This window comes from Balaenoptera musculus, chromosome 8, assembly GCF_009873245.2.
Source record: "Balaenoptera musculus isolate JJ_BM4_2016_0621 chromosome 8, mBalMus1.pri.v3, whole genome shotgun sequence".
Lineage (NCBI taxonomy): Eukaryota > Metazoa > Chordata > Mammalia > Artiodactyla > Balaenopteridae > Balaenoptera > Balaenoptera musculus.
Window position 1 is genome coordinate 78,766,846 of NC_045792.1, and position 12,697 is coordinate 78,779,542.

Genomic DNA, 12,697 nt, shown 5'->3' on the forward strand with positions numbered 1-12,697 from the left:
CACATTTCTTATAGCTTTCAAAAGCAATCTGATGAAGCAGGTTAAGATAGGTATAATTATCCCCATTTTTCATCCAGAGAAACTGAGATTTCAAAGTGTTTGGTTGACTTGACAGAGGTCATTCAGACAGTATGAGAGCCAAATCGCACCAATGTTAACTAGTAATGTAAAACTATGTCCAATAAAACCCTGCATAACAAACTAGGATTGCAAGAACTAATTTAGTAGCTGAGTTGTACGTTCTAGCAACTGACTGGCATGCTAGTTATGTCCCAAAGGACAACTGTTTTATTTAAAAGTTAGTGAAAACAGGGAGATCAGCTCAGTGCTTTGTGACCACCTAGTGGGCTGTGATAGGGCGGGTGTGAGGGAGACGCAAGAGGGAGGAGATATGGGGGATATATGTATATGTATAGCTGATTCACTTTGTTATGCAGCAGAAACTAACACACCATTGTAAAGCAATTATACTCCAATACAGATGTTAAAAAATAATAATAATATTAAAAAAAATAAAAGTTAGTGTAGTGAAGAAAAACAAAATTTTGTCTACAGAGCATAAGAAAACTATGTACTGCAATTGCCCAAAAGACACGTTCTAATTTATGTTTCTGGATTGTCCTGAAGTTTGATACATCCCAGAAAGCAACTTAATCATTGAGATATTCACAGACCGAACAAGCCAGCTCTGCACCATTTGTATCGATCTGACTCAAGAAACTTAAAAAAAAATTTTTTTTCTAATTAATTTTTTTATTCCCCCATCAGGGAAGTGTTAAGAGGAACCTTTCACCTTTATCTCTGTATCTGAACTCCTCCTTCTACAAAGAACTAGGAGTAGCTAATCCGACCTGGGAGAACAGGACACCCTTTGGAAAGTGTCTGATTAGTGGGTGGAATTACTTTCCCTCAAAAGCCTGGGAAGCCGGCTCCACCCAGTCTGTCTTTGGAAACCTGCTGCTTCCTCCAGTTTTAAAAGAAGGTTCCTGCTCTCCTCCACTTCCTGCTTCTGTGTCGGCACATGGCTGTCTCTGTGCTACTACATACTACAAGTGAGCGGAGTGGAGGAAGCAGACCTGCACTTCACTCCTATTGCCACCTGGGGAGATGAGCTCAGACCAACTCTCCTCCTGGTTGACCCCCAAGGTGTAAAATCAGTGTGGAAGAAACGGAATCTCTGCATATTCAAGTTTAGACTCCCCTTTAATAAAGACATTCCGGGCTTCCCTGGTGGTGCAGTGGTTGAGAATCTGCCTGCCAATGCAGGGGACACGGGTTCGAGCCCTGGTCCGGGAGGATCCCGCATGATGCGGAGCAAATGGGCCCGTGAGCCACAATTGCTGAGCCTGCGCATCTGGAGCCTGTGCTCCGCAACAAGAGAGGCCGCGATAGTGAGAGGCCCGCGCACCGCGATGAAGAGTGGCCCCCGCTTGCCACAACTGGAGAAAGCCCTCACACAGAAACGAAGATCCAACACAGCCATAAATAAATAAATAAATAAATAAATAAATAAATAAATAAATAAATAAATATTAAAAAAAAAAAAAAAAAGACGTTCCCTTCCTTATGTACATTCTCCAACACAAGAACCGCAGCAGGGCAAGTGACCCCTTAACTCCTACCAATCAATACAGAAACTAAAGAACTGCATAGACATAAATGATTCTTGTTAATCCCATTCACTCAGCTGATCACTTTAAGATTATTCTCTGCACCAGGCACTGTGCTAAGTATTAAAAGAACACATACACAGCCTCTGAAGAAGCTCACAATTCAGTAGTAATCATTAAAGAATCCATAATATTTATGATTCTGAGTTATAAAATTAATGTCCAGATCATCCTGTGTGACCATATTAAAGAGGAATCTACTTCATAGTACACAATTTAGCCATTATGTAAATTTGTCTTTAACAGTAAAATTCTAAATCCATCTTCTCTGATAGATTAGGCAGAATACAGGCCTGACCAAATATGTGGTGTCAATTTAATAACTTTCCCAAGTCTACTGAAGTTCAACGAAATAAAACAGAAAGAAAAATAATGGCAACCCGCTCGCCACAACTAGAGAAAGCCCGCGCACAGCAACGAAGACCCAACGCAGCCATAAATAAATAAATAAATTTTTTTTAAAAAATTATTTATTTATTTATGGCTGCGTTGGGTCTTCGTTGCTGTGCGCGGGCTTTCTCTAGTTGTGGCGAGCGGGGGCCACTCTTCATCGCGGTGCGCAGGCCTCTCACTATTGCAGCCTCTCTTGTTGGGAGCACAGGCTCCAGACGCGCAGGCTCAGTAGTTGTGGCTCACGGGCCTAGTTGCTCCGCGGCATGTGGGATCTTCCCAGACCAGGGCTCGAACCCGTGTCCCCTGCATTGGCAGGCAGATTCTCAACCACTGCGCCACCAGGGAAGCCCAATAAATAAATAATTTTTTTAAAAGTAATGGCAAGGTTTCATTAAAAAAAAAAAGGGTAACACTAAAAATCCTTACAGAACAGTAACCTCTAGAACTAGACCTAGGGTAAAAGTTGCATGAAGAAAGAGCCTCCCCATCCTTAACGTGCCTAACTCTCGTCTGGGGAGCTTGTTAACACAAAGATTCTGAGTCAGTGGGTCTGGGCCTGAGATTCTGCAAGAGATGCCTAAGCTCCTTGTATACAGACCACACGTTGAGTCAGGCCTTATGAAACCATCGAGTTGCACTCCTGTTACAGAAATCACATCTCTCCCTGGAAGTTTTAGGTATATTTGCCTAATGTTTGTTTAAAGCGAGAAACTGCAGTCAAATGTGTTGGGCTTACCTGTCGAGGGTGTACAGTGGATAATGACTTGACTGTGCTCCTCATTTTCAGCACTGCTGGTGACAACTGCTAGGTCAGTGGGACCTGAATATATAACACAAACTGTTTAATTCAAGGTTCAGGCAGTTCAAAAGACCCATCTTTTCCTGCAGTCTTCTCTCTTGTACATGATGTAAGTTCAGCTTGCACCAGGCTTAATAACATATTAAAGATGTCAGGAACACAGTACACAAAAGCCATTTTTCTCCACAGATTTCACATTGATCCTTTGCAAACTGATTACAATAACAGAGACTTTGATTAATGCTGTGTTCTATTTTCAAAAGTTCATGCACTTGCCTTTATCCTTTGCCACACTGTGATCTTGGAGCCTGTTATCTTCTGTGTTTGAATGTGCATAAGAGTCACAACCCCAAAATGCACAGCACTGATAAGCATATGGTACAGATAAAGACCTGGAAAAAATGGCAAAATCTATACTGAAATACCAACTTCACAGACATGCTTTTGTTCTGTAAAAAGTAAATACTTTAAGCTGGTCATTATCCTCTCTGGACTTAGTTTCCTCATCTGTTAAAAAGCTCTGGTATCAGATGACACCATGAGTTTCTCCATTTATATAAGGTATGCTTTTAAAAACAATTTGAATCAAGCCATCTTTAAAATTTAATAGCAATACTGCAATTTAAAGTGAAATCTTATCAGACTCCTTTTATAAATGAATTAACCACACCCAATTTATCATATGAAACTGGTAGTTTCATTTAAAATTAATGTCCCAGGTCATTTGTGACTTTACAACATTAAATGAATTCACTTTGTTCATATAAGTATAATGAAAATATTTATTTGCTTCTCCCATAATAATATTCCCAAACCCTCTCTCTGCTACATCTAGTGAGGTCCCCTCTCTACTACATCTAGTGAGGTCCCCTCTCTAACTCTAATGTCTCTGTGAAGTATTATCACATTGTATCAATTTTCTGTAGGTTCACATGTGCTTTCTGCCATCTTGTTGCAAATGACAAATCCCACTATATACAAAACCATTCTGATGAAGGGCTAGATTATCTCTTTGACAGCAACATGGTCTGCAATTCATGTTCTCAACAACTATGGACTAATGCTCATGTTCTATTTTTTTCCAAGTTTGTGAGGACTGAGGTTGAAAATACTCTTAAATGACAGCCTCCCAGAAAATCTGGGAACCACAGCAAAAAAAAAAAAAAAAACCCCAGGACACTCTATAATCTGGAGCCTTACCAAAACTTCCACAAAAAAGAAAAATAAGCAAAAACACACCTGAGATTAACAAAGTCTTTTGCTGCTAAGGCTTCTTTCAGCTTGAAGTTGCCCACAAGTTTCAGTTGATTTAGTCCATTTAGGCCTTCCGTTGGAAATGAAGTTAATTCATTGAAACTTATATCTCTAAAATGTGAATAAGACTTCAAATTAACTCCTAAGACACAAATCTGTACATGCGTTAACATCACAAGTATCAGAGCTCTAAGAGGAGGTTTAGGTGTGTGAAAACCATTTCAGAAGCTGCCACTACATCATAGCAGGTTAGCATTTATACAAGGGAACACTAAAAAGAGAAAATGATTTGGGTAGGACAATGCTGAAACACAAGTTTCTGCAGACTGGTCACTACTTTCATGATCTTGCTGCATGAAACTTACAGGTTGGTTATTGACCCAAGCTTGGCAAAAGCTCTGTCGTGAATTTCATGGATCAGGTTTCTACTCAGATCTCTGCAATTATAAAAATCAATTGTTACTCTTTTGAAATACATTCCAAATGCAGACTACACTTTAGAATCTGCTGTAGTCACAATATCCCTGATAAGATAACAAAGATCTTTAATCTTGTTCAACAACATTTTTAATGTTTATGTTAAAGTCCTTCCCTTCACAGCCAAATATTTCTTGGAACGTGTTCCAGGGAGCAGTAATGCTAGCTGGCATCTGTTTCAAACAGTTGTGAATTTTCTCCACCTTATCATTCTGATACTAGTTCAAAAATATAAATGATATGATATAACTTCTGGTACTATTAACTAGGTGAGGAAAAGCACAGCTCCTGACAAAGCTGAAAATAAAAACAGGCTTCAGGTTATTTGCCTTCTCAAAGGTTAGTGATAAGGCCGTGAGGGAAGACAAATAATCAATATGCAAACAAGAGCATTCCAGAAGGGCTTCAGATATCATTCTTTCCCCAAGCAGGAAATAAAAACCATATCAACACCAGAGCCATATACTATATTCAGGAACACACCCTGAAGAATTCTGATATTGAAGAATTCTGATATTACAGAATTAATAAAACAGAGAAATAATCTGCAACCACACTTACACGGAGCCTTAATGGAAATTTAAAGATAGGTTAAATTCATTCCATGACACATCTCCTGGATAACAGGAAAATTCGACAGACTTGGTTCCAAATCATGAAAAGGCCAGCTAGCTTTTCATTGTTGTCACTTATCAGCGCTCTAGAAGTGATGGCAGCTGGGAGCCAGTCCCCTTCCCCACTACTGCCCAGACCCACAGGAAGCCTGTTAGCAACAAGGAGAGGTCCAGCAACCCAACTACCAATAAAGTATTTTTCTAGTAGATGCATGTTTAATTTCTTAATGGGGATCTACTGGAAAACATGATTTTAGTATATGTAATTTCACTTCACTGTCAATGTTTCAAATTCTTTTCTGTATTAAAAAAAAATTGTTCCCTATTTAGTGTATTGCGTCTTGTGCATTGCATGAAGGCCAAGACATGGTTTGTCTTAGTCATCTCTGTATTCCCAAGTGCTTAATAGAGTACCGGGCACAAATATGCACTCAAATACAAATCACTTTTTAAATGAGTGCTTCGACTGCATATTAGCTGTGTTTGCCATGATAGGTACCCCAGTGCAGGGGTCAGCAAACTTTTTCTGTAGAGGGCCAGATAGTAAATATCCTTCACCTCTGGGGGTCACACAGTCTCTACTGCAACTATTTGACTATGCCTTAGTATGGTGAAAGCAGCTTTAGGCAATTCTTAAACAAATAGGCAGGGCTGTGTTCTAATAAAACTTAATTTACAGAAACAGGAGGCACGCTGGATCTGACCCACCGGCTATAGTTTGCCCACCCAGCCCCTAACGAACTGACAAACTTCATTATTATGACTTGAAAACACACAAGATGCGTTTCTCAAGCTATACACATTATACTTTTTCACTCACAAATGGGCAATCTCATAAATTAGCTAAGGTGAAAAAATGCTGAAAGGAAATTATTTATGAAGTACCATGTGGTAAAGTTTGAAAAACATTCATGCATAATAAATCCTATATTTAAGTATATCTACTAACATGGGAATTATAAGGATACATTAATTTACAGTTTAACAAAAATTTTATTTGTCTTTAATAATCACAGAGGAACTGGGCTTCCCTGGTGGCGCAGTGGTTGAGACTCTGCCTGCCAATGCAGGGGACACGGGTTCGAGCCCTGGTCTGGGAAGATCCCACATGCCGCGGAGCAACTAGGCCCGTGAGCCACAGTTACTGAGCCTGCGCGTCTGGAGCCCGTGCTCCGCAACAAGAGAGGCCGCGACAGTGAGAGGCCCGCGCACCGCGATGAAGAGTGGCCCCCGCTTGCCGCAACTAGAGAAAGCCCTCGCACAGAAATGAAGACCCAACACAGCCAAAAATAAAAATAAAAATAAATTTAAAAAAAAAAAAAAATCACAGAGGAACTTACAGAATCCTTAGGGATGTCAGGCCTTGAAAAGTATCTTCCTTTATTTGGTGGATCTGATTACGTTGCAAAGAACTAAAAAAAGAATAAGAATTAAAGATGAAAGAAAGAAAAAAAGAGAGAAAATATTTTCTATTTTGAAAAATAACATTTCTTAATTAAACTTTTTCTAAGTTTAAACATTCATTCATGAGTAACATTAATTGATCTTGTTGAAAGTAAAACAAACTGTTGTTTCCTCGTCTAGAAGATGAAAGGGCTAGACTAATTGGTATTTCATCCAAAATTACACTGAGAGTTAAGGTACACTATCTAAATTCTTCACCAACTCCACACAGGCGTGAGAGCAGGAAGACAACATAGTGAGAAAGGACCCAAGACAATGCAACCATACCAAGTACCACAGAAGGAAGGTCAGAGGAAGGAGGAGATAAAACGTGGGAGTATAAGTTCCTCCCTTTCCTGACCTCTCAGTCAACTCCCACCAGAGCTGTCCTTTATAGCTACACTGTAGATATCCACATCTGGACCAGTTTTTTGTTTGGTTGGTTTTTCATATACACCGCCCTCCTCCCATACCATCTCATAGAATGCCTGACAGGTGCCAAATAAATGCTGGTCGCATGAACACACTTGGTACCATTGGATATTTATTCATAGGAACATCTGATTATGTGAATTTCTAAGATCTTAATATGAAAGCCATTTATTTACAATAGGAAAGGCTCAATGAATTAACCATAGACCATAGCAAAAAGAGTAAGTCAAAGACCAACTTACATTTCTTCCAGAGCATGGCAACCATTAAAGCTGGGAAGGTCTTTTATATCGTTATAAGATAAGTCCCTTAAAATAATGGAAATTAACAAATTAATTTTATCTTATCAGAATACTACATTATGAAAGCTGTACTCAGAAGCATTGAAAGCAGTGCTAAGATCTGTAATAAAGAGATACGGCTGAACAAGAAAAGCAACTTTTTTTTTTTAACCTAAGACTCATAAGCTTTCTAGAGCACCTTACCTCAGTGACAGAACAGGCTTAAGACTGGCAAACTTCAAGTACATAATGTTGGGTATAGACAATATAAAATATATTTTAAAACATTAAGAATATACAATAAATATGGAAAATACAGTGCAGAAAATATATAAAAATTATGTCCAAATGGTAGAGTTATGAGTTTTTTAATTTATATTTTTATAATATCATTTATACCATAAATAATTTCTATGTTGTTATTGAATTTAAAAGCTGTAAGAGGAGTGTTATATGTAATCACATTTTAAAAAATATTTATAGTAAATAAAAAATTGGGACTAGTTAACTCTGTTAATCCCATGCAGTGTTTCCTCAATGTTATCATTGTGTTTGATACTCCATGACACCATTTAATTACTTGCTTGATCAGTCAGTCATTTATTTTGTTACTATCTCTTGCCACGGAATACTTGTTAACAACTTAGTAACTTAATTGTTTGTTCTTGTGACAATTTTACATCCTTTATTTACTTTTAATTTCCAGGGCAGCTTGGAGATTTTGGAAAGCTCCATGCTTAATTGGTTCCTGATCCAAGAAAAGATTGGGGCTCTCACTTGGGTTATGGATGAAAGAGCAGCATACAGAGAGCTAACTCCCCTGGGGCAACTAGAATAAGGGTGAGGAGTCAGGATGAAAAAAGAAATCAAGGAAGAGCCTAGTTTGGTTTTACTTTGTTCAAAGTAAAGTCACAAGATGTGAGATATACACATAGCTGTAAAATCAAATTCAGATAAACATTACCTACCCAGGGGGATGCTAAAATTCCTGCTCATTTCCATGAAGGGAACCAATAAGAAATAATTATACCTTAATGTCACCTAATGAAAAGAGTTCATTAAAAATAAAACTCAACATGTGTGAAGTACATAAAACAAAGAAAGGCAGGAGAAGGGAAGAAGAATCCAACTTACAAAGTTCTAAGCATCTTTTGTTCTTGGCACAAATTACTGGATATGCTGCTTATCTTTGTACCGGTCAAGGTCCTATGGAAAAACATGGTCTAAGAAATGATTCAAGTTGAGATGGTAAACAAAATGCTGTTCTCATATAGAAAAATACATGTTCACATACTTGCATATGGACTAGAGTCTATGTATCCCACTGCCTAACTACTCCCTAAAGTAAGGCACGTGGGAAGAAGAATGAACCCTCGATACCCATATTATTTTCATAGTCACGCAGAAGAGCTTGTGACACGAGAAGTTAATATTGTCCAGGTGATAAGCCTGAGTTCTCATGTGGACCAACAGAAAAAAATGAATCCATAGTCACAGCCTGACCACAGTCACCTGCAAGTTCTGTCACCCCCTCACACCCAAAACATTTGAAACCAGGATAGCATCCTGCCCCCCAAACCATGTTTCTATCTTTTCTTTCAATCAACCTGACTCAATGTTCTGAAATTTTCTTTCAATCCCTGTATGATCAGGCCACTCAAGATGGCTGTTCTCTTGCTCTCTGTATAGCCCCTGCCTGACCAGGGCCTGCTTTACCTACACCCTACTCACATGACTGACATTCCTTGCCCCAGACCCCAGCTAGTGATAGTTCTTATCAAAGGGTGGTTAGGGGCATGCCCCTCTGCTGGTTTCCCTGGTAACTAATGAGCCAACCTGATGTCAATTCCTATAACTGGCAATCTCCCCTTCCCCCCCCCGGGAGTGAAGACTGCCGCCATGTCCTGCCTGCCGTGTGCCAGTGGGGTGTTGCTCCAGGACCTTGCCTCAGACATGTAAGCTCCCCCATCCATTAAACCACTGCTGTCTCTGTTACTGACTCTGGGCTCTTTCTTCGGTCTTGAAGCTGGACAAGTACAGGTCTTGTAGACCTGAGGGGTGCAGCCCAGCAATCCCCTCCCTTTCTACCTCCCCATCGGCAGTCAATCACCAGTTCCTGTTCTTTCTTCTTCTGTAGGTCTCAGCATCTGACCCTCTCCATTTTTACTGCTACTATGCAGATCAAGGATGAAATGATGCAGAGAGGGGTAGAGGAATCTCAGGCCACACGGAGGAACTCCAGTGATGGATTGAAGACACAGAACTCGCACGGTTAAATGTGTTCATTTAGCCAAGTGGAGTATTCCCATGGCCTCCTCACCGTTCTACCTCTGGTCTCTCTCTTCTTACCCTCCTCACACCTCCTCCTCCAACATTTTCAACACCTCCAAACTGCCGTAAGAGTCGAGTTTAAACTCCTTAGCTCAATGCTTCCCAACTTTTCTTACATCTTGGCATACATGAACGTTGTAACTTCTGCAGCACCCTGTGGTAAGGCTCCTTGTGGCAGAGACCCTAACCACGTCAGGCCCCACGTGGCTTCTGGAGGGCTGAGGTCATCAAGATCTTAGATGCACCTGCAACCCATTCACAGACCACCCACCGAGAAGCTTTACCATAACCAAATGTTCAATACTCAAGGTTTGTCATTTTAAAATTACAAGCCCAACAACTTTCCAGATTTCTCCACATCATTCCCCATTTGATTATAAACATGCAATTTTAGCTATATTTGATCATCTGTATGCCATACCTGAGTATATTTTCAGTATTCCCGGTTTTACTAAATCCTGCCTTTCTAAATAAAAGACCGGGTCTGGGAAGCCTGACAGTATCCAATTTTGAAACATTTCACCTCTTCCATAAAGCCTTTTCTGATAGTCTACATCGATTGCTCCACTTCTGAACTCCTAAAGCACTGCTTCTCATTTGGTACTTACTTACTGCCTTATATTTTCAGTGACCTTTTCAGAACTTACCTCTCACATACTAGGCTATATACTCTACCTGAGGTGACTGACTCCAAACCCAATATACCCATCTCTACGCATGATATTCACAAACCAAGACTGTAGAAATCAACATTAACTCATCATCATCACCAAAAAGCACTGGCAACCTATTAGCAGGCCAGTGTGGTGTTATCTTTACACAGCCCTTCTTCAAAGGGCCACACTTACAGACTCTCCAGATGGACAGTTCCAGTCAGATTGGGGAACCGCTGTACCATGCTTGCACCACGAATGACTCTTTAAGAAATTGGGAGATAAAAAGTAATTTAAAATAAAAAATTTTCATAGATAATATTTTCATTTTATTTTTTAAACAGCTTACAATTACAGTACCATTATACCTAAAAAGAAGATGAGTTTCATCTCTTGATTGGACCTGAAAGTGTGATAATTTTGACCAAGTGTTCACATAAATAAGAGCCATCATAAATTTTTCAAAATTGTCTTTTGGATTTCCACCCAAGAAAAAGAAAATAAAAGATTCTGTTTTCTGGAGCTACAATGATAAATTCTAGTTTCCCATTAAAGCAATTGTGTAAATATTCAGGTTTGTTTTTAAATTTCTATAATACTTACAAGGAATGCAGATCAGATAAATTGTGAAATGCTGAGTTCCCCACAAAAGATAGAGGATTATCATACAAATGTCTGTAAAAATAGCCAAAAAAGCAAAGTTTTCATATGTTCACAAGCACTCCAACACTAAATCTATGTTCACAAAGCTCATATATCTAACAGCCTGAATTTTCATTCTTTATCCAGATGTTTGGCATTGTACAGACATTGCTTTACATGATTACATATTAAAAGAAAATTTCAAAACTACTTACATAGTTCTTAAGAGTGGATTACCATCAAATGCTCCATCAGGAATAACAGAAATAGAATTACTGTGAAATAACCTACAAAGATAGAAGAAAAATATTTTGAAATGCTTATCCCCTTGTGAAATAAGTTAAAACCTGAATATCTACTACTGTTCAGTAGGATGTAAAATATAACTGATAACAACTACATGAAAATTTCAAAAATGTGGGGAAACTGAATTTTTAATTCCATCTCATCTTTTTCAGGACCATACCTAATTCTTTTTAAACCCACTGCATAACCTACTACCACTGCCAGGTCCCTTATATACATTTAGCTTGCTTCATCCTCAAAGAACTTTAGACTGCAAGAATCATAGGTATTCTAACCCCAAAATCTCTCTCTCTGTCACCTGCATTTAGTTTTTAAGCAATGCATCTCAGAATATTAGCTATCAACTCATGACACACGACCTCTGTTATGCCATGTGCATTCTTATCTCTGACCTTGACAAATCCAACATCTAAAATGCTCCCTCATCTCTTTCATTTATCTAAATATTTCCATCCTTTCAAGTCCAGTCAAATTCCTTCTCTTTGGTGATGTCTTTTCCAATGACCCCAAGCCTCAATGAGGTCTTTTTCTGGAATGATTTATTTATTCTATTCATTCAGCACTTATTTCCACCTAGAAATTGCTCTCTGTCTGTCTTACATGGTCAGCCTCCCCAGTGGGACTAAGACCACAGCTCCTACAAAGCAGAGACCATACCTTATGGCTTGTTTCACCGGAATCCAGCCCTATACAGTAATCTATGCTCAAAATTGTCAGTGCTAGCCAATATAATCCAATCTGTATGATCGTGTGTGTGTGTGTGTGTGTGTATTATGATACATGTAATGGAACAAAGATATTCTAAAATCTCATTGTTGGAACATTAAATGGTGAGTTCTAGGGATATTAAGGAACAGATAGAGCAAAGCAATACTCACAGCTCTTTTAGGCTGGGAAGGGCTTTAATAGCCTGAGGAAATTCCCCCAAATTATTATAGTTCAAGTCCCTAGAAAAAAATTGGAAAAATACGTAAGAACACTGAAGTGTGGTCACAGTTTATAAGGTATTTTGGTACAAATTTTTTTTTTATTTTTAAATCACATCCTCTGGATGGTAATCTTTCTTTGACAACCAATTGCCAGTCCATTTAATTAAATTTACACCTTTTCTTAGATTACTGAATAGAAAAAAGAATCTTAATTCTTCTATGATGTTTTAAGTCAACAACTTTAAAAGCGCAAAGAATTCTCAGAATCACATATTACTGGTGCATTAAATAAACAAATCACCTGAATGGCAGTTCTCCATAAAATAGAATTTATTGACTATCATTTGTAAATGACAATAGCCTGAAACTGAGGTTTCTATTTTAGGTTTAGAGTGGCTTCCTGAAATTCTGGTATGAGGGCAGCTGACCTCAGCCCTAACATCAGCAGGATGACCTAAGTATGAATAAGGAGA

General features: G+C 38.8%; 1 protein-coding gene across 1 annotated transcript in view; it reads right to left on the reverse strand.

Moving 5' to 3' along the window:
* The window catches only part of LGR4 (leucine rich repeat containing G protein-coupled receptor 4), a 97,840-nt gene that overhangs the window by 3,081 nt on the left and 82,062 nt on the right, over positions 1–12,697 (reverse strand). The window contains exons 7-17 of the mRNA XM_036860345.1: positions 12,174–12,242; positions 11,205–11,276; positions 10,951–11,022; positions 10,543–10,611; positions 8,498–8,569; positions 7,325–7,390; positions 6,548–6,619; positions 4,482–4,553; positions 4,102–4,227; positions 3,139–3,254; positions 2,800–2,883 (exon numbers count right to left, since the gene is read on the reverse strand). Of these exons, the coding sequence (XP_036716240.1) occupies positions 2,800–2,883; positions 3,139–3,254; positions 4,102–4,227; positions 4,482–4,553; positions 6,548–6,619; positions 7,325–7,390; positions 8,498–8,569; positions 10,543–10,611; positions 10,951–11,022; positions 11,205–11,276; positions 12,174–12,242 (890 nt within the window). The remainder of the gene's footprint in view (positions 1–2,799; positions 2,884–3,138; positions 3,255–4,101; positions 4,228–4,481; positions 4,554–6,547; positions 6,620–7,324; positions 7,391–8,497; positions 8,570–10,542; positions 10,612–10,950; positions 11,023–11,204; positions 11,277–12,173; positions 12,243–12,697) is intronic.